At 43.8% G+C, this 23,052-nt stretch overlaps 1 protein-coding gene across 1 annotated transcript in view; it reads left to right on the top strand.

Moving 5' to 3' along the window:
- GC (GC vitamin D binding protein) overlaps positions 1-23,052 on the top strand; it is a 167,275-nt gene that overhangs the window by 121,731 nt on the left and 22,492 nt on the right. Inside the window, exons 5-9 of the mRNA XM_088448241.1 lie at positions 137-269; positions 6,614-6,708; positions 7,582-7,711; positions 13,683-13,879; positions 19,301-19,433. Coding sequence (XP_088304367.1) covers positions 137-269; positions 6,614-6,708; positions 7,582-7,711; positions 13,683-13,879; positions 19,301-19,433 — 688 coding nt within the window. The remainder of the gene's footprint in view (positions 1-136; positions 270-6,613; positions 6,709-7,581; positions 7,712-13,682; positions 13,880-19,300; positions 19,434-23,052) is intronic.

The following is a 23,052-nucleotide window of genomic DNA, read 5'->3' as shown; positions in this document are numbered from 1 at the left end:
GTCAGACTGTAACTGCAGAACGGTGCTAAAGCTATATGATAAATATATGTTTTGCATAGTACTTTCTTTCAATTATTGCACAGTTGATCAACTGAAGTATATTGTATAATCTAAATCTTCTATGTCCACATTACAGATTTCTCTATGAATACTCCAGTAATTATGCACATGCTCCATTACTTGTTGTCCTAAACTCCACAGAAAACTACCTAAATATGATAAAAGAATGCTGTACAGCTAAAAAGCCTACACCCTGCTTTCTAAATCAGGTTTGTTCTGTGTTATTTTTAATTACAACTTTCATTATATTTTTCAAGTAAATATTTTGGTAATACCTAATTTCCAAAGAGGACATTTATTAAATATGTTAAAAGTCCCAGATTGTTTAATTAAGTAATAGTGAGATCAATAGAGGTTTGATGGGATAACTAATGAAAAAGTGAAAGTTGTCAGGTTATATCCATAGATTTACATTAACAAACAAACTAGCCCTCATTCAGGACACTATCTCAATTCTTCAACCCTATCTCACAGGGCAGCTAGTCTGCAATTTCACACATTTCACACTATAACACCCAGCTGCCTGCACTGCTGTTCAGTGCTATGTGCACAATCTCCAATTTACAAATCCTCAATTTCAGTTGCAATTCATTGTCTGTATATTCAAGCAAGCAATAACTGTTACAGCAATTGCTGATATCCATCAGTGCATACCAGCTATTCAGACTGCAACTAGCCAAGTGCATACCAGCTATTCAGGCTGCAACTAGCCAAGTGCATACCAGTCCTCAAGACTGCAACTAGCTCAGTGCATACCAGTCCTAAAGATTGCAACCTGCCAAGTACTTTTCAACTAGGAATCATCTTGTCTTCATAATCTATTATCAATTGACTCTTGATAAATCAACTCACTACATCTTATAGAGCTTCCTTTTCCTGATAATGGTTCCACTGTGAATCTCCCAGAGGTTCATAACATAATAGCTGGCCAATTACAGGAATTGAAGAATTGAAGCTGTCTGCCTTGACCATGGATCCAACTCAAAATCCAACCCATGTTCTAGCTGCACAAATTCAAGTTTTAATCCAAAGGTCCAAGAAATGTCACTTTGGGTTGAGGACACGCGTAAATTGAACCTTCTGAATCGTTTCTCCAGGAGTCGTAATGATTTTGTGAACTTCAGAGAGAGTTGCAAATTGTATTTTAAATTGTGCCCACAATCCTCTGGTTCATAAACCCAACATGTTGGTATTGTGATATCCTTGCTCCAAGGTGATCCTCAAACTTGGGCATTTGGACTTCCTTCTACCCATGCAGCACTCCTTTCTGTAGCACCTTTTTTCCGCCCTTGGTCTTTTATATGATGACTCAGACAAAGCAGCCATGGCCGAAGCTAGTCTACGATCTTTAAGACAAGGGCAGAAAGCAGCGGAGGATTTTTGCACTGAGTTTTGCAAGTGGTCTGTTGATTGCGGATGGAATGATCCTGCGCTCTATAGTCAATTTTGTCTGGTCCTCTCTGACCAAATCAAAGACATACTTGCCCAATACCCTGCTCCTGAAATCTGGAAGCTTTAATGCATCTGGCCATCCATGTTGACCGTCGACTCCGGGAGCGTAGACTGGAGAAAGAATTGCCTGTCCTTTCTCCACGATCTCCAGTTTGGGTGACTCCTTCTGATCAAGAAGAGCCCATGCAGCTAGGGGTCTTCCATCTCTCTTCTGAGGAAAAGTGAAGAAGGCGTGCACTGGGGTTGTGTCTTTACTGTGCTGGTCAAGGACATACTGCTTATGCTTGCCAAATCAAGTCGGGAAAAGGCAACGTCTACAGAGTTACATCTAGGCTTTGCATCTGTCTTTCCCAGAAATTCAGTCCCCATTCCTTCAGTTATCCAAGTTCTTGATAAATAATTAAGCATATCTGCCTTCCTGGACAGTGGTTCTGCAGACAATTTCATGGATATTTCATTATTTAACTCATTAGGTTTGGTTCCTGAGTCCTTACCTCAATCTGTCTCTGTTGTTGACCTGGATGGTAACCTCATTACCCAAGGAGTAGTCAACTCCCCCTATCTGACTCTCCATTGGAGCTTTACAATCTGAAAACAACGTTCCTGTTGTTTCATTGTCCATTGGCACCTGTCATCCTGGGATTACCATGTTTTAGGAACCACAATCCTGTCATTAGCTGGCAGTTGGATGAAGTGCTGCAGTGGGGGTCCACCTGTTCCTCTCAATGTCTTGCTCTACCAGTTTAAGTAGCTGCTGTTGTCCAGACGGAGCCCTCGTCTTCTATTCATGTTCCCTATCGGGACCTTGCTGACTTTTTTCAAAGACAGTGGATACTCTGCCTCCACATTGTCCATATGATTGTGCAAAAATTCTGAAAGGCAGACTATATGCTTTGCCTCTACCTGAGAGTCAATCCATGCAGGAGTACATTCAAGAAGCTCTTCAGAAGGGATTCATTCATCCATCCAAATCTCCAGTTGAAGCCATTTTTTTCTTTGTGCAGAAGAAAGACAGATCACTTAGACCCTGTATTGATTTCTGGGGCCTAAATAACATCACCATAAAGAACTCATCCATTACCATTAATTTCAGTTATTTTCAAACAACTTCGTGAGGCATCCATTTTTTCTAAAATCAACCTACGAGGGGCCTATAACCTGATCCGGATTAAAGAAGGTGATGAGTGGAAGACGGCCTTCAATACTCATTCTGGTCATTATGAATATCTTCCAATGCCTTTTGGTCTATCAAATGCTCCTGCCGTCTTTCAGGACTTCATTAACGATGTATTGAGAGAATTCCTTGGAGTCTTTGCCGTTGTGTATTTAGATGACATTCTCATCTATTCTAAATCCCTGGAGCAACATTGCCAGCATGTAAAAACTCCAAGAGAACAATCTATATGCAACTGGAAAAGTGTGAGTTTGAGGTTATAGAGGTCTCTTTTTTGGGATACGTCATCTCTTCCCAGGGATTCTCTATGGACTCTAGTAAAGTCAAAGCCACCTCTGACTGGGTTTAACCATCCACACTCAAGGCTATCCAACACTTCCTAGGTTTTGTGAACTAGTATCGCCGATTTATCAAGTCATTTTCTTCTATTGTCGCACCTATTGTGGAGTTGACTAACAAAGCAGCCGATACAGCTAACTGATCTGTCAAGGCGGTACAGGCTTTTAATTCTCTGAAGTCTGTGTTCATCACTGCTCCTGTTCTCCATCATCCTTATCTTCACTTTATGGTGGAAGTGGATGGCTCCGAAGTTGGTGTTGGTGCAATCTTATCACAAAAGGACTCCCGAGATAAAAAGTTCCACCCATGTGTGTTTTTCTCATGCAAATTTGCTGCAGTGGAAAGGAATTATGATGTGGGTAATTGGGAGCTGTTAGCCATCAAGTGGGCTTTCAAAGATTGAAGGCACTGGTTGGAAGGAGCTAAACATCAAATTACTGTCTTGACTGATCATAAGAACTTATTCTATATTGAAAAGGCTAAGAGATTGAATGCCAGACAAGCACATTGGGTGCTCTTTTTTACTCGTTTCAATTATGTTATTTATTTTAGGCCTGGTTTCAAGAATCTCACTGAGCTTCCAACCTTACTCTACCTTCTACTCCTTCTGAAGAGACCATCATTCCAGTTTCTCATATTCATTTGGCCTTCACTAGGAATCTAGCTGATACTCTCTGTTCCTGTCAGTCTGAAGCTCCTTTGGGAAAGCCATCTGGATTACTCTTTGTCCCTGAGATATTTCAGAAAGCAGTTCTTACAGATTTTCATTTAGCAAAAGCCTTTGGTCACTGGAGATATCTTCAAGACTGCTGATTTACTCTCCCGCTCAGTATGGTGTCCATCTTTGTTCCAGGATGTTTGGGAATTCGTCATGGCCTGTGATGTTTGTGCCCGTAATAAAACTCCTCATACCACTCCTTCTGGCCTTCTTCATCCCCTCTCAGTGCCATCTAAACCTTGGACTTATATTGTAATGGATTTTATTGTGGATCTGTCTTCTTCTTCTTGGTGTTCAGTCATTTGGACAGTTGTTGACCGTTTCAATAAAATGGCTCATTTTATCCTACTCTCCAAACTGCCTTCTGTCAAAGAATTATCTGTTTTGTTCATCCAACACATTTACAGCCTTCATGGTTTACCTGTGGACATCATTTCAGATCAAGCAACTCAATTTTTGGCAAGTTTTTGGAGGATCTTCTGTTCTTCTCTTGGCATCAGCCTCAGTTTGTCTTCAGGATACCATCCTCAGTCCAATGGACAGACTGACAATAAGTCCTTGGAGCAATATCTCCAGTGTTTTATTTCCAACTTTCAAAATGATTGGGTTACTCATTTACCATTAGCGAAATTTGCCTTCAATAATTCTTGTCATTCTTCATCTACCATTTCTCAATTTTTTTTAATTCCGGGCAGCATCTTAGAGCTAATTCTTTTGAAACCATCTCTGGAAGAACTTCTTTTTCTATGCCACTCTCTAGGCTTTGTTTGGTTTGGAAGAAGGCTAAGCAGTGTCTTCTCAAAGCATCTTTTCGTTCCAAAGCATTGTCTGATCATCATCGCAAACCATGCAAGTTCAAGGTTGGAGATCTGGTTTGGCTGTCTTCAAAGAACATCAACTTTTATCAACATTCACAAAAGTTGGGTCCTAGATTTATTGGTCCATTCAGAATCATATCTCAGATCAATCCGGTTGCCTTTCGGCTGAAGTTACCTAACACATTGCAGGTTCAGTTCCTGACATCCAGCTGGGCCTTTTCCTGTTCTCATCCAGGGTCATCAAGAATCATTGTGGAGAAAATTTTGAATTCCAGATTTTCACGGGGATGTCTACAGTTTTTGGTCCATTGGAAGGAATACGGACCAAAGGAGCGTTCTTGGGTCTCCAAAAAATCGTTACATGCTCCTGCCTTGAAAATCAGTTTTTTGAGTCTTTTCCGGATAAGCCCGGTTCTAGGGTTCCCTTAACCCTGCATCAAGGGGGTGTACTGTCAGAAGCCGCCGCTGGGTCTTGTCTGATAATGGTGCTTCAGGTTGTTGCTAGGAGACAAAAATGCCGGGCTGCTGCTCCACAAGGTCTTCCTACCTGACTGTTCTGTCTCTGCCTCCCTGTGCTGATTGGATCCTGCATTGCATAAGTTACATCCAGCCCTTCACTCCATGCTGGCTATATAGTTTATTGTGGCTTCTGGTTCCAGTGAGAGGTTATCCTTCTGTCTGTTCCAGCTTCTCGTGTTCATTTTCTGTGATCTCCTTGCAAGTTACATCTAAACAGTGGCTGCCACTTCCCAGCGTGTATGTGATTTATCTGCAAGTGACAACAGAGCAGTTCCTGCCACACCTCAATGTCCGTGTGGCAGGAACTGCCAGCAAGTACATTTTAGCAGTGTCAGCTTCACTTCAGTTTTGTTAACTTAGGGCCTGATTCAGCAAGGAACGCATGCTAACAGAAGCATGCACTCTGCCGCAGCGAGAAGACCACAGCACAAGAAGCAGATACCCAGCAAAACATGAAGCCATGATTGTCAGCATAAACATCGGGAACATCTAGTGGCATTTAAGCTGCGTGTAAGCTAAGGGTAGACCTGACCCTGTCGCAGGACTTATGAGATTCCTGCACACAGAGAGGTGCCTGGCAGAGTGCATTGCTGCCAAGATTAATTTATGTATGCTCCTGTAATGGCCTGCGAACGCACAGGCATCCCTGCGTTCTGCCGACCACCCCCCTATCACCTCCCAAAAATGGCACTTCCTGTCAATCAACATTGAAGGTCTCTGCGGGCTCCCTGCATACTCTGAGAGTGCCCTTACTATACTCAGCAACCTGTTCACGCATACGCATGCGCAGTTTGCAAACATCAGCTCACAAAGTGCGTTCTCTCACTTGAGCTGCTTGCTGAATCAGGCCTTTTTACGTTTATTGATTCCAGCACTCTCAGCAGCCTCTCTGTATCTGTGTGGCTAATCAGCTAATAACACTCAGCTGTCTGCACTACTATTCAGTGCTATGTGCACAATCTCCAATTTACAACTCCTCAATTTCAGTTGCAATTCATTGTCTGTATATTCAAGCAAGCAATAACTTTTACAGCAATTCCTGATATCTGTCAGTGCATACCAGCTATTCAGGCTGCAACTAGCCAAGTGTATACCAGCTATTCAGGCTGCAACTAGCCAAGTGCATACCAGCTATTCAGGCTGCAGCCAGCCAAGTTCATACCAGTCCATAAGACTGCAACTAGCCAAGTGCATACCATCTACTTAAGCTGCAACTGGCCAAGTGCATACCAGTCCTCAAGACTGCAACTAGCCAAGTGCATAGCAGTCCCCAAGACTGCAACCTGCCAAGTACTTTTCAACTAGGAACCATCTTGTCCTCACAATCTATTATCAATTTACTCTTGATCAATCAACTCACTATATCTTATAGAGCTTCCTTTTCCTGATAAGGGTTCCACTGTGAATCTCCAAGAGGTTCATAACAGATACATAGCCACTATCATTTTTATATGCAGTTTTTTAACAGTTTTTGTGATTTGATGAAAGTCTTATAAATTACCATTTTTCATGCAGTTTTGTTTTTATATCTAGAGACTACAAAGACACCCAATCCATTTACTTACTGTGATGTCCAACAGGCTGTGTTCTCGGTTCACCAGTTATGGTGCAGAAAAACTGAAGTTCAGGTACAATTAATACTGCATCTTTGTAATAAACTGTATACTGTATCATGCATTAATAAGCAAGAAAGTTTTTTTTTTCTATTTATTTATAATCCTGCATATAGTCATGTATTCCTGCAGTGCTAACCCAATTGTTTTGTTTTTTATTCATTCAAAAAATTTTCTATCCTTAGGTTTTCAACAAACTTTGTATACTCTCTGGTAGGATTCAAATTTGTTTATATAGAGACACTAAGAGAGTTATGACTTTACATACAGATAAACAGTTATGTTTCTAAGGCTGCCTTCTGTGTTGCACAACCTTAAATCTAGCATACAGGTACAAACAGCAATCAAAATCAACTCAGAAAAATCCACCAAACCTATTAAATGCTCAAAGGTACACTTTCTAAAATGCGTAACTTTAAAATAATTTCCAAGACGAATGGTTGAGCATGACTGTACTGTACTAAGCATCATAGGAATGCCCTGACATGTTTCTGCAAGCACAAGTGGACACAAGTACAGTATAAGATATTCTTATCTGCTTTATATTTATTAAAGTTTGATTTTAATTGATTTTGATCAATTCTAAATCGATGTTGTGTTTCTGGGGCTCAAGCGCACATTAACTAACAGACATCTTTCTGTTTGTTATTTTCTAAATGTTAGTACATGATTGATTTAAAATGTAAAATCAAATAAAATTGACCTTTAGTAAAGATACCCCCTAGAGTCTGTAGTGTTTCTTGTAATAAGGAGCAACTGGATCTGTTTATGCTTTCAAGTGTATTTCTATTTTTTATTATATATATATTTATTATAGATTTCTGTTGTTGGAAGACCAGATTCAACAGAATAGTTGTTAATCAATGCATCTTCTTTCCTTTTGCTCAGTGCTGCAATTATGTTTGGCCAAAAGGTCCCCTCTGCTGAATTTAAGGATGTGATGCCAATTGTAGATCAGGGCACTCGGGTGCTTGCTAAATGTTGTGGATCCCTTACTGATAACTGCATTGAGAAAGAGGTATGAATATTTACAGTGGTGATATGTTGTGTGGCAGTGGCACATTTACCAGCCTTGTTTGTTACTTCCTAAATAAAAGACATTAGACATTGAATAGTTTTATATATAGTGATAAAGAAACATACCCTTTAACCAATTAACTGGGAGAGGCAGCCACTGGGTGATCACAGGGGAAGGGGGGGAGGCCAGCGCTGAAGGTCCCGGCAGCTGCAGGGAGAAGGAGCCACCGGGTAACCACAGGGGAAGGGGGGGAGGCCAGTGCTGAAGGTCCCAGTGGCTGAAGGGAGAAGCAGGCATCGGTTGATCACAGAGGAAGGGGAGAGGCCAGCGCTGTAGGTCCTGGTGGCTGCAGGGAGAAGCAGGCGCCAGGTGATAACAGGGGAAGGGGGGAGGCCAGCGCTGTAGGTCCTGGTGGCTGCAGGGAGAAGCAGCCGCTGGGTGATCACAAGGGGAGGCCGGTGCTGAACTTGGTCCCAGTGGCTGCATGGAGAGCCAGCTGCCAGGTGATCACAGTGGTGGGGGAGGCCAGTACTGAATGTGGCACAGCTTCATACATCTGCCCCAATGAGCGCTGGATGCTGACAGTCCCCTATTTCTCTCAGGTTGGGCGGGGGGGCGCCAGGATGGCTGATCACTATCCCCACAGTGATCAGCAGACACTGGGGGGAAATACAAAGCTGCAGAAGGCCAGGAGGTCCCTCTGACTGGCGGCTATAGGAAGACTTTCTTCCAATAGCCGCCCACATCTGATGCAACCATGCCAGGCAAGTGGTTAATAATTTAATTTAATATGCCATTGTGTATGGTTAAAAATTCTAATGTAATTTACTCTTTACTCCTACATTTGTAGCATAATAATAAAAGTGATAATAATACATAATAACTAACCTGAAGAAAAAAGTTGCATTGTTCCTGGCAGGCATCTAACTGACATGTATAAAATACATGGTGTTCACAGGGGCTGATTCTTAGTCGGACACTTGTGGAGCCACTTTTACCTAAGGCTTGTACTTACTTTCATATGCCAATGCAACAATCCACCAAAATAAGTTGCGAATCTGTGTGGCTGAAAGTGCCAGCCTATACCGACTATACTGCCTACCTTTCTACCGTCTGCAGATGCAATCATCATCATTAGTATCGGCACTTGCCTCAGCCCCATGCTAGGTGAAGAGATCAGTCAGAAACAGGCTTCTCTTCTCCATACACTCATCTCAGAATAGCACAGAGCTTTTCATACACATTCACAACACTCCCAAAACACTACCGTTAGATACGGCCGGTCAGTGTGTCTTAATATTTGCTGCCCACTTGCTAGCCACGTTAGTCACCGTTAGACACACACGTACTTGCGACTTCAGACACACCATGTTTTGCAGTTCAGGCGCATGTGCAATTGGCTCAAAATCAGTCTGTTTTCACAGATGTGTCCAACTCAGAATCACCCTGACTATGTTCACCCCCTTATTCTAATGATCATCAGCACAGAACTTTGCAATTTAAAAAATAAGAGGCACCAGGGGTGAAGCGGGGGGTATTTGCAGAAGCATCCACCTCAACCTGTGCCACAATTTCATAAACATACTCTTAGTGTATTTGGCCTACACCTGCCCACCACTTCCCTCCCCTGTTCCACCACTGCGTAAATGTAAGATGCAGTGGAATCTGAAGACAGACATATACGTATGCAATTATTGTGCACATGTGCAGTACAGAAATGTATAATTTGTTACAAATAAAGGACTAAAGCTTGGTGCACACTATGCGATTCTCAGTCCTACATTGCTATATCTGTCAGTTAGGGTTGTGTAGCACCAGGGCCTGACAGTCAGTCTAAAACCTGTCAGACTGGCTCCCTATATAGCATGTGCTGCACACGTTATGTTGGTCCTATTGGAAAGGCTTAGTTTTGGAATTTGTAGCATGTACAGAGATAGGCCTGATCAACAATTTGAATTCCAGGTGATCATTTGAAACAAAGCAATTATTGTGTATTGTAGAAATGTGTACAGACCCAAATATTTTATTTTGGTTTTGGCAAAATCATCCTCAGGTTTTTTGGCTCGGTTTTGAATTCCTTTAAAATTGATAAAAACACCTAAAATCATGTAATTTGAACCTGTTTACATGCAATCCAAAACTGAGATCCAAACTAGGTATACCCGAACCAGGACTCGGTTCTACTCGGAGCCCCAATGTTCGGGTGTGTTTGGTTTGCAGAAAAACTGAACCGCTCATCTCCAGTATGTACACTTCACATCTGGGGCCAAATGCAATAGGGTGAGACTTTATTACATTGGCCAAGTTTAAAAGTGTGAGAATTTACTGCTAAACTCTCACATTTTCTAAACTCTCACCCTATTACATTTGGCCCCTGGTATTATCAGGATCATTTTGGTCATCCAAATTTGTGGCAATTCTGTTATATGTGTACCTAGCTTTACGTCCAACTCTGCATAAAGTCCTACATTTCCAGGGATGGGAAGGCAGAACAACGACTCAGTTGGATAATATAATATAGCCAAAAGATTCCACCCCTGGTTTGTAGCACACTGAAAATGTGAGACTTATAGAACTGCAAGAGAAACAATAAAGAAAAAAAGATGTCAAACCATAAAGATGTAAAAAAAAAGTAACACTTTGGAACAAATGTTACCTATGCAAAAACATTATAAACCATATCAGGGCTGTCCAATTGGTGGGTTACATTCAACCCACCTGGTTCCAGTGTTCAGTCCACAATATCACTGTTATCCTACAGCCGTCAAGTGTGTAAATGAGCACTTGGCTATACTTTCAAGTCACAGCAGTGGTAAGTGAATTCAATTATTCAAATGGGTTGGTTATGTAATGCCGACAGTCATGATTACAGTGGTTAGAATCCTGATGCCGGGATCTCTACAGGGTTAACATATCGACACTTGTTGGTCGGTATGCTAACCCTCACCCTCTCCCTATCCTAACCCTCCCTCTTTGGTGCCTAACCCTAACCTCCCCCCTTAGTGCCTAACCCTAACCCTCCCCCTAGTGCCTAACCCCGAACCCTAAACCTAACCACCCCCAACCCCCCAATACTTACCTTTGGCATGCCAGAGGTCGGTATTCTGGAGCTGGGATCCCGACTGCTGTCGGAGTTCCGGCACTGGGATTTAGTCCATCGGCATGCCGCGTGGAGGCACGCTGACTACATCACAATTCAAATTACAGCTGTCATTGAAATAAAAGCTGTGTAGTTTGTGTGAAACCACTGCAACTTCATTGCTTTAGATCATTGTGATTCACAGGCTCAAACCACCAACAATTCTATCAATGGATGTGCACACTACCAGTGAATTCTCATCCCTGCTAATCTGGGTACCTTTAGCAATTAAGAGATGGGAACTAAGCATAGGCTGTTGTATTGGGCATAGAGCATAATCTCATTTAGCGGCAACTCATTGTGTCTATTCAGCAGCTCTCTGAGTCTTTCCCTCTCCATAACTGACAGTCTCCCTCACAGCTCTCTAAGTGGCCTATTTATCAAATAATATTTGCAGGATATCACCTGAAAACATCCATATTTTAGAGTAACAGCAACTATTAAGAATCACCCTAATGTATCATATCTGTCACAAGGGGGGTGCCGGCCGCACCTCCTGCACACCCCCCAGTTAGAAACACGAGACCTTGGGGTTTGGGCCACCTGGCCATGCCTCCTGCCCACGTGGCCCTGCCCACGAGGCCGTGCCTCCTTTTTCGCACATCCCTCCCCACACCGGGTGACACAGCGGGGAGGGACGCCACTGCTGCCATCGTCTCTACATTTCCGACAGCAGCCTCAGTGCCCATAAGTTTCTAGGGGGACTTCATAGTTGTCCTTTTTACCAAGCTCCAGAATGCAAGACATTCCAGAGCTTTGCACCTGCAGCTGACGCTACTTGTAGCCTATGGGCTACACTTCGCAGACTTTTTTGGAAGTAAGATCCCCCCCTCTGCTGCTCACTCACACAAGCTGACCAAAACTTAGTAAAGCGATTGTGGTTGCAATCACCTTACTTGTGCTGATCAAAGGGACAGGCTTCTATCTCCAATATCTGCTGTGGTCTCTTGTAGATATATTCAAGGCGGGATGTAGATGGCATCCTGGCAGTCAGGAAACCCGATACCAGTAATAATTCCGGCAACAGCATCCCGACCACTTGCATCCAGACAGAATGTATTGGGGTTAGGGTTAGGTGTTAGGGTTATTCACTAGGGGGAGGGTTAGGATTAGGCTGAGGGGGAGGGTTAGGATTATGCTGCAGGGGGAAGGTTAGGGTTAGGCTGTGGCAGTGGTGTAACTTCATCCAGGTGCCCGGAGGCAAGATATATGTTGGTGCCCCCCCAATTAAAATTAACCACCTCCCCAGCACCTATGCCAGCCCTAGCTGCCGCCGCCCCCCTATGCAGTTCCCCCAGTAGTGGTCCCCCTGTGCAGTGCCCTCTGTAGAGGTCCCCCTATGCAGTGCCCACCTATGTAGTGCCCCCCAGTAATGGTCCTCCTATGCAGTACCTCCAGTAGTTGTCCCCCTATGCAGTGTCCCCAGTAGTAAGGGCCCCTGTAGTGCCCCCAGTTGTAATGCCCTTGTAGTGCCCCCAGTAGTAATGCTCCCTGCAGTGCCCCAGTAGTAAGGGCTCTGTAGTGCCCCCAGTTGTAGTGCTCCCAATAGTACCCCCAGTAATAAGGCTCCTGCAGTGCACCCAGTAATTCCCCCAGTAGTAAGCACCCTGTAGGCTCCCAGTAGTAAGCCCCCTGTAGTGACCCCAGTAATGCCCCCTGTAGGCCCCCAGTAGTAAGCCCCCTGTAGTGACCCCAGTAATGTCCCCTGTAGTAAGCCGCAGTAGTAAGCCCCCTGTAGTGACCCCAGTAATGCCCCCTGTAGTAAGCCCCCAGTAGTAAGCCCCTTGTAGTGAGCCCAGTAATGCCCCCTGTAGTAAGCCCCCTGTACTGACCCCAGTAATGCCCCCTGTAGTAAGTCCCCTGTAGTGACAACTGTAATGCCCCCTGCAGGCCCCCAGTAGTGAGCACCCCCCGCGCGCATGCACACAAACACAAAAAAAATAAAAACAAAATACTTACCTTAATCCCCGCTTCAGTGCTGCTGCTGTCTGCCCCGGTGCCCGCTCCTCGGAACTATGGGAGTGATGTCATGATGTCACTCCCATAGTGCATTGCAGGGCCTGGAAGCCGGAGCTCAGGAGTGAGCTTCGGCTGCCGCTGGCACCAGGGGGAGGGAAGAAGGAGCTGGCACCCGCTTGTAACGCACTCAGCAGGTGCCCGGCAAATGGAGGGTGCAGGGTGTGCGACCGCACTCCCTGCACCTCCCGTAGTTATGCCACTGGAGGTGGAGTGCCAATCAGCTGCGCTCCTTCTCCATGCAGTGCCCGGAACGGCCGAGGAAAATGGAGCCAGGTGCCCCCTTCAGGGCTGGCGCCCGGTGGCAAATGACTCCATTGTCTCCAGGAGTTCTGCCACTGGGCTGTGGTGGGGAGGGTTATGTTTAGGCTGTGAAGAGGGAGGGGTAGATTTAGGCTGCTGGGAGGGAGGGATAGGTTAAGGCTGTGGGGAGGGAGGGTTAGGTTTAGGGGTAGGGTTAGGGTACTTACCATCAACTGTCATTATTTTAACCCAGTCAGAATGTTGGCATTGGGATTCTCAGCACCGAGATCCTGAGCACCGGCATTCCGTACCGAACCCATTCGGGGCATACTTAATATTTGCAGGTACCCCTGAAAATGGGTGTTTTCAGTTGTTATCCTGCAAATATTAATTAATAAATAGGCCCCTTTAAAAGGTAATTTCCTCTAAGAAAACTTCTTGTACCCATGACTGTGTTTTCTTATTTCTCTTTGAATTGCAAGGCTCAAAACAACAAAATCAACATTTGATTATTCAATTGTTCATTCAAATATGTTTCAGAAAATATTGCTATTAATATTTTTCTTCTGTCAGCTAACAGCACATATTCAGCAAGTATGTAAGAAACTATCAACAGATGCCAGAGTTGCTGAATGCTGTAAGAAGTCATCAGTGGACACTCTCCATTGTTTACATTCCATGCCGGCTGCTGAGGCCATTACGCTTTCAAAACTCCAACTGTCAACCAGCGATCAATTATGCAAGAAAGGCAAAAACCGGGAGCTTGCGAAGTAAGTGTAAATTCAATGCTACATTCATCACACAATGGGTGGGATGTACTAAGCCATGGAGAGTGATAAAGTGGAGAGATATAAAGTACAAACCAATCAGCTCCTGTCATTTTACCTACAATAATTCAATAATTATATAATTATATATTAAAACTATATATATATATATATATATATACAGATATATATATATATATATATATATATATATATATATATATTTCAATAAATATATATTTAATATATTTCAATATTTGTAAAAAAAATAATACAATAATTGTCATTAAGATATCAGACAGTACCATATGATGTTATTGAATAAGTCATGACTGTGTGGTCAATTTTAATGGTAGCGTAGTGTACTGCTTGTCTGAAAGTTTTAGGAATCTACTGATAGTAGCAGAGACTGATGCAACAGAAATACTAAGGATACTGAGACAGGATGCAGGCTATCAAGAGTGGTGGTGGTGGTTGTTGCTGAACACTGCAATAATACACTGGAGCCAGATGCTGGAAGCACAACTAGAGTAAGCTGTTGGAGATACTGGAACTGGGTGCAATAGCACAGTAGAAACAGGACTGAATGCTGGGAAGCAATATTGGTGTAACTGGAACAGGTGCAGATTGCTGTGAAGCACATACTGAGCAGGTAACTGGAAAGGGTGCAGATACTGTGAAGCAAATACTGAGCAGGTAACTGGAATAGATGCAGAATCCTGTGAAGCTAATATTGAGCAGGTAACTGGAACATGTAATGCTGTGAAGCATATACTGAGCAGGTTACTGGAACAGGTGCAGAATGCTGTGTAGCAAATATTGATCAGGTAACTGCAGGAATACAAAACAGAACAAGGGGCAAAGGTACTGATCTGCAAGGAAAAGTTGTAGTGGCAATGAGCTGCCCTTAGCACTGATAGGCTGGGTCAATCATGTGAATGGAGTTACTGGAGACTGGCTTGTCAGAACGGATCATGAGATACTGTCCAAGATGGAGGCACCCGGGAACCACCGGGAATGGGATGTCAGCCACAATTACAGAGGAGTGACCACAGGTCTCAGGGATGCTGCGGTGGCAACCACAGGGACACTGGACCTCATTCAGAGTTGGTCGTTGCAGCCGCACGGTTGTAAGGTAAAAGGGTCCGGATATGCAAATGAAGCGCTCGCAAGTTGCGTCGTTAAGTGGGATCGTTAGCTGGACAAGCGAGGGAAGGATGCGGCCATAAGACTAAAAATACGCCCCCTTCTCATTCCCATTACACGTCATCTCCGGGCATATAAGGATTAATCCAGACCATCGGTAACCATCGGAGCTGGTCGTAGAGCTTAAGGTTGACCATACCCTCTCTTAAGCACTACGATCAAGTCAGTGTAAAAACCGCCCATGTCACATGTGCTATGACACTACTTAGTTAATTATGCACTCCCATAAAACGCCGTTTGCATAGTCAGGCACGCCTGCGTTCGGATCTCCACTCCCCCATTCACAAGCACCTTCCCCTGTTACCAACCACAAATGCCTCATCCTGTCACTCAAACTAACGACCTGGCCAAGTTGAAGGTAAGAGCAATTTCTGATCGTAATAGCTAGTTTGCGCACATGCATTGCGAATTTTACGCATGCGCAGTTTAGCGAACATCGGTGGCGTACGATCGTGCGGCCGAAACGACCGACTCTGAATGAGGTCCACAGAGTGCATTAAGGTGACACCGCCCTGATGTGTGTTATACTTGACTTATATATTAAGGAGAGGGCCTGATTTATCAACGAGTTCTATCACTCACAACTAGTGATAAAACTCGTTGCGTATGATAAATGGTGCTTTAACCAATCAGCTCCCAAGTGTCATTTTTCAAACAGATGACAGTGAGGAGGGGATAATTGGCTGGAGCACCATTATCATACGCAAAGAGTTTTATCACTCGTTACTCCTGCCCATAGCAACCAATCAGATTCTAGCTACTATCTTCTAGAAGGTGCTAGATTAATGATAAGTAGGATGTGATTGGTTGCTGTGAGCAACAACTCCACCTATAAAAACCTGCACTTTAATAAATATATCCCTTACTATCAATTAAGATAAATCTATAATTGCTTCTTATACTGTATCTTCTTGCATAATAGAATGATATGAAAATGAACAAACTTGAAAATCATGAGAACAACTATTCAAAATTCAGGCACAGCTATTAAATCCATTGTTAATAGGTGGAACTTTAGTCAATATGATTAAAATAATATACTGTACTGTATCTTACTCGTGTGTCCAAACTTTTGCTAAACCTATTCATGCATAAGTAATTAATCCCAGTGAATCATATTGAAACTTAAAATAGACAGTTCCTTTAATCCCAAAATGCTATCTCAAATATATAAATGTAAATTGTCAGTCATATAACAAAGCTGAAATCAACTTTTATTCTGTATATAGGTCAGTGTTTCTTTTCTCTTTGGATAACTCCTATAGGGATTTTGTTATGTGACCTCTGTTTTCCATTCCGGTACCTGGTGTTTTCATCAAATAATACAAAAAACATCCTTAAGAATATAGCATTAAATGTGATTCACCAGTATTCTGAATGACTGTTCATTAATGTACAGTACAACACTAGAGGCGATGTATCAATCACTATTATATGGAACAGACAATGTATGTTATATACATAAAGTATTTAGAGCAAGAACTAGATCAGATCCCGGTCATCAACAATCAGGTACATCCAATGCCACTTCAGGGGCTCATTTATGAAGCACAAAACTTTATTTTGAAGTACTGTACCATACACTTTGATATGTATAGGTGTGCCTAGGATTTCATCATGTGCATGGCTTTTTGGAGCAAAATGGTATTTGCAGAGGTGCAGAAGCTTGCACAGGCCAATGGGGGAATTTGTATGGAGTGAGGGCTTGTCAGATATATGGATTTATATTTACAGCTAAAATATAAGTAACCAATAACAGGGGTACAGAGAGTAAGGTACTAGTGGTTTTTCATGCAAGCAGGTTTGGGCTTCACTGCATCTGGGATGCAGGTCGCTGGTTACTTAGCTGGTTCCTAGCATGGTAGCCTGGAGAGTAGTCAGCAGGTCTAATACATGTAGGGGTCATGACAAAGTAAATGGGAGTAAACTTAAGAATGGCCAGATCACTAACCAGTATCAAGAACAAGATGCAAAGAGCCAGTGGAAGAGATAAGAGCAGGTCAGGAAATAAGCCAGGTCATACACAGTAATATGGATTAGATACATTACAGAACATTAAGGACTAGTAGTGAAGTCTGTCTAATACTCTGACATGATCCTAATGTAAGAGGCAGGTTTTTATAGGCTCAGCAGTTTGATTTTGGCACCTCCTGTGACCGTCACATGACCGCATAAAGCACAAGGAGATCCACGCGCCCACCTCTAAGAGCATAACACCTGCCGAATGGGCAGAAGAGTGGGGAGAGCTAGCAGGCAGACGGTGCAGGAAACAGCAGTGTCTGACCCAATCAGTGTCCGCTTGGTTCCGGCGTTTCCTGACAAAACTCTCTGATATGCAAAATGCAGATTATAGGAAAAGTGAATGTATTAAATCCACAATATGATCTGATTTTTGAACAAGTCATCAATTAATATTCAGCAGTGAAGCACATTTTTTGGCCCACTTTGCCAAATATAAAATAAAGTTTTAAACAATAAAAGTACCAAATGTAATAAAAATAATACTGATGTCCCTTCATTGTCATGGTTAATTGAAACCATAAATGAGCAATCAGATGCAAGTAAACAATGCCCACTAAGGATGCATCCTACAGTATATTGGGTTACATGTATATTTTGATATATCTATTGAAGGAATTTATTTGCGCATCCATAAGCCATGTTTTCAGTTGATGAGGAAGACTAATGTATTTTTGCTTCAAACGCATATATGAACAATTCAAAATACAGATGTAAAAATACAAGTGTGCATGCATACAACTACATTTTCTACCAATATATGGCAGGTTACCAGGGTGCCCCAATAAAGGTGTCCCTTCCAGTGCCGGATTACCCACAAGGCAATCTAGGCAGCAGCGTAGGGCCCATTGAGGCATGAGGGGCCTGTCAAACCCTTTAATAATAGTAATGTTATATGAGGTGGGGAGCATAGTAACACTAATCTGTGCAGTGCTTCTACAGAACACGCTGCTCACAGGCAGGTCAGCCAAATACACATATCATCAAACACGAATGCATACACCATAGGAAAACAGAATTCTGCTAAACATAATTCTTAGTAAGTGTGTGCTTGGGAAAACCTCTCACATACTCCAGCGATACACAGCAGGGCCGTAACTGGGGGTGAGTGGCCAGTGCAGCCACATAGAGCGCAGGACTCTGTAGGCGGCACTGCCACCACCCCACGGCCCCTGCTTCCAGCATTCATTGGATGCAACAGGCAGGCACCCTGCCATAATTACAGCTGCGTCTGTAATTACTACTGCAGCTCCAGGTGCCTATGCACACAAAGGGGGCAGGGCTGGCACAGGGTGCTCAGAGCCCTAATTACGGCTCTGCTGCACAGTGTGTTTCTATCTCGAACAGACACATGATTCTTAGTAAATATGCCCCTATGCTTTTTAATATAATTGAGTATTTGACAGTAGATACCTTCCTAAAAGCTAGATGGTTTATGCATGACGACACACACTTGGACTCCACCTAAATATAATCACACAGCTATTGCAGCTATCTGATGATCTCCATATTTAAATTTTTTACTTGTTTGATGTATATGTTTATGCCCCCATTGCCACAGAAATGGCTCAACCTATACAATGTCCCATGCGCCATGAGTACTAAGAAAATAAATGTATTCTACCAGTAATTTAATGACCATTGCTTTTGTTTAATGTTACCTGACCTATATCAGGAAAACTATTTAGAAATTGTAAAAGAAAGAAAAGTGTATAACTTCTGGACTATGCACCGGACAGACCACAGAGGTCTCAGCATTCTTGGTGCTTATTTTATGATGTGCTTATTCACCTTTGTATGACACAGTAGGTGATACCACCAGGTTCATCGTACAGCAATGTTACATCACTATACTATATTACATTTTATAGTACATCACTTTGTACACATCTGTGGGAACTTTGATTTGTTTTAATATATTGCTTTGTGGGTGATTCCTGGAAGTATGTGTGAAACCTGTCCAGTCCTATTTTAATGCTGTGGTCGGTATAAAATCATATCTTTGAAACTGTAAAGCTCCATAGAAATTTTTTTTTTTCATACAGTTTCACAGGAAAAAAACAAATACAAAGATAAAGCAGAGACCTGACTTTATTATTTATTTTATTTATTTAAAAAAAAAAAAAACATGTTTTCAATAACCAGATAAAAGACGAGATGTTTCATTTTCACAGTTATTTGCCTCCTTCTTATCTGCAGGTACATGTTTGAGTTAGCGAAGAGAAACACTAAGCTGCCAGAAGTCTTTGTTGATAAGCTGTATGAGTCTGTGGCAGAAGTTGTGAAGAAATGCTGCAGCTCTGAAAATGCTAATTCTTGCCTAGTAGAGAAGGTAATGTGAGCGACAGAACCACATTAACACAAATACACAGGTGTTGCAAAACAGTTTTCAGGACCCAATACAATATCACTTAGTTTGAATTCTCAGATTTGAATCTCTTTCACCAACTATAGTAGCAACAATGTGTTCACAGTATTCCCGAGATGTGTGCCATAATATTTTTCATTTCTCAGGCAATGGATTAAGTAGATTAAAAGAGTAGAAAAGAAATATGCCCATAATCAGTGTCACCTGCAATTTTATTGGGGCCTGCTGCATTTGGGTGTATTTCTTTCATAATTTACTTATTAATAATGCCCAAAATTGTCCTGGCGGCTGTCTGGGCAGTTTATAAAGGGTTAATTAATTGTGGTTTAAAAAACAACTTCATGTCAGACTTTAGCCTCCTAAATAGTAAATGATTATAAGGAATAGAAAACAAAATTGAGTACCCTGATATTGGTATTCTGAGCTTACAAGTTATGCTATAGTACAGGCCAGGCCAACCTGTGGCTCGCCAGCTGTTGAGAAACTACAAGTCCCAGCATGCCTTGCCACAGTTTTGCTGTTAGGAAATACTAAAACAGTAGCAGGGAATGACGGGACTTGTAGTTTCACTACAGCTCGAGAGCCACAGGTTGGCCAGGCCTGCTATAGTATATATATATACAGTGGTGTAACTAGGGTATTTGGAGCCCATGGCAAATTTGAAAAGGGAGCCCCCCCCCATGTGCGTGCAAAAAAATGGGCGTGGTCACTTAAAAATGGGGCGTGTCAACATGACACACCCCTTTATTTTAAAACTGAACATTCCTATCCATATGCACCTTAACCCCAGTAGTACCCCTTATACAGTACCCCCAGTAAGCAGTTGTGGTACCTCTCATGCAGGCCCATAGTAGTGCCCCTTATACAGTATCCCCAGTAGTGGTCCCTCTTATACAGCCCCCAATTAGTTCCCCTTACTCAGTACCCCCAGTAGTGGCCCCCCAAATGCAGTGCCCCACGTAGTGTTCCCCCTTATGCAGTGACCCCAGTAGCAGTCCCCACAATGCAGTGCACCCAGTAGCGGTATCCCCTTATGCAGTGCCCTTTATATGGTGCCCCCAGTAGTAGCCCCCCCTATGCAGTGCCCTTTTATATAGTGCCCCCAGCAGTAGTCCCCCCCATGCAGTTTTCCCAGTAGCGGTCCCCTTATGCAGGCACCCTGTAGTGATCCCCCCCTGTAGTGGTCCCCGCAGTGCCCCTAGCAGTAAGCCCCTTATATAGTGCCCCCAGCAGGAGTGTCCCCCCCTTCCATGCAGTGCCCCCAGTAGTGGTCCCCCTGATGCAGGCTCCCAGTAGTGACCCCCCCTATCCAGTGGTCCCTGTAGTGGCCCTTCCTATTATTGCCCCCAGTAGTGGTCCCCTGAGTGCAGAGCCTCTAGTAATAGGCCCCTTTTAGAATGCCCCCAGTGGTAGTCCCCCCCCCAAGTAGTAGTCCCCAGTAGAGTAGCCCCCCCCCCAGTAGAGGTCCTCCCAATGGCACCCCCAGTAGTAGCCACACCTCCCCCAGTAGAGGTCCCACCATTAGTAGCCAACCCCTCCCCCGTTGTGCAGATAGGTTTAAAAATAAATAAATATATATAAAAATATACTTACCTGATTCCACGCTGCTCCTGCTCCTGTCCGCGATGCCGCTCCCGCCCGCCAGTCCGCCCGGGCTGGCGCGCTCAGCATTATGGGACTGACGTCATGACGTCAGTCCCATTACCCACTGCAGGAGCCGGACGGAAGTCCGACTCTTGCAGTGGGTGCTGCAGCAGTCAATGAGAGTCTATCTGACTCTCATTGGCTGCTGTTTAACACACGCATCGCCGCCAGCGCTGGCGGCGATGCGTGTGTAATGCACAGCCTGAGCCCGCCTCCTGGCGCTATTGGGCAAGCGCTCAGGGGGAGGGAAAGGGCTCAGGCGTGCAGCACAGGACCGGCGCTGGAAGCCTAGCGCCGGTCCTGTGTAAATGTGTAGCGCTGACCGCACTCATTGCGGTCGGCGCTACACTGGCTAACTAGGGCGGGCGGGCCAGTACCGTGGCCGGCGGCGCCCCCCCGCGCCGCCGGTCCAACGGCGCCCAGGGCATGCACCCCGCCCGACCCCCCCTAGTTACGCCACTGTATATATATATATATATATATATATATACTCAGATGGGTGCAGTTAAGACCAAGTGCTGATAAAAACTGTTCTTGGACAATCAGAGAATCCTCCTAGAGAGCAGATCATCAAGAGGAATAATAACTGTAAGTCAAATGATTTAACATGAAGGTAACTACCACTAATAAGACAACTTATACTAGCAATGTGGTCCTTCGAAAAGTGTCCACCAATGTATAGGACTATGGACCTGATTCAGCAAGGATCGCAACTGCAATAACGCATGCAATTGGTCGATTGTTGGGTTCTGCGCATACATATGCATCACAGTGTGCGTGTGTGAGAACCAGCCATTGCGATCGGGACTGCGATCGCAGTGGCTATGCAGACTCATTGCAGAGTGATTGACAGGAAGTGCTGTTTGTTTGGAGGGATCTGTAATGGAGTTGGGATCTGTAATGAATCAGGCCCATAGGGTCTATAGATTTTTCTGGATTAATAATATTATAAAGACACTGATGTGTTCTCTACTCACTACATTTTCTATCCAGTCTGATCCATCTTGATAGCACATGACGATCAGACATTTGCTCCCAAACACCGGAAAATGGACAAAGGACCTCATTTAGAGCTCGCTCTTAATGAGGGCTGCCACTTTGTTTTTTGAAGCCGGCCTCCTGGCCGCTCGCTAAGATGTGGGTTACCACCCACAGCTTTTGCAAGCGGGCAGGTGAATGGTCACGATGGTCGCGACCATCGTGACCATCGGGGCTTGCAACGAGACCCTTGCAGTAGGGTCTCATCTGCCGCAAGCCCCAGTTAGCTTCCTGCTCTAACAGAGCAGGAAGCTCCCTACTGACTTCGCTGGTGATGTCAGTAGGGCAGCCTACCAATTCCTTCAGGAATGCCTCCGTTTGTCCGGCCACCCCCCCACCCCGCCTAAAAATGGGGCAAGCTGTTGATCAACATCGACAGCCACCCTGTTTGTAGCGAGCTCCAGAGCGAGTGAATTTCTCACTCGCTACGGGGCTTGCGAGCGCTGCGAGTGCGCAGGCCCTCACCATCAACCCGCTTGCGAATGCATACCACTTGCGAGCAGGTCTGAATGAGGTCCAAAGTCTGTCATTCAATGAAACAGATTTAACTAACTTGTCTGAACTACAGTTTTTATCTGTTTTCTGGCGTTTGGGAGCAAATGGCTGATTGTCATTTGCTCTCATACATTATCAGATTTTCATTCTAACTATTTATTTATTTATTACCAGTTATTTATATAGCGCACACATATTCTGCAGCGCTTTACAGAGAGAATATTTGACCATTCACATCAGTCCCTGCCCCAGTGGAGCTTACAATCTATATTCCCTATCACATGCTCACACATACATACACACAGGTTAATTTGTGTTGGGAGCCAATTAACCTACCAGTATATTTTTGGAGTGTGGGAGGAAACTGGAGTACCCGGAGGAAACCCACGCAAGCACAGGGAGAATA

The sequence above is a fragment of the Taudactylus pleione genome, unplaced genomic scaffold (assembly GCF_031769625.1).
Source record: "Taudactylus pleione unplaced genomic scaffold, aTauple2 ptg000454l, whole genome shotgun sequence".
Lineage (NCBI taxonomy): Eukaryota > Metazoa > Chordata > Amphibia > Anura > Myobatrachidae > Taudactylus > Taudactylus pleione.
This window is presented reverse-complemented; position numbering and strand designations above follow the sequence as displayed.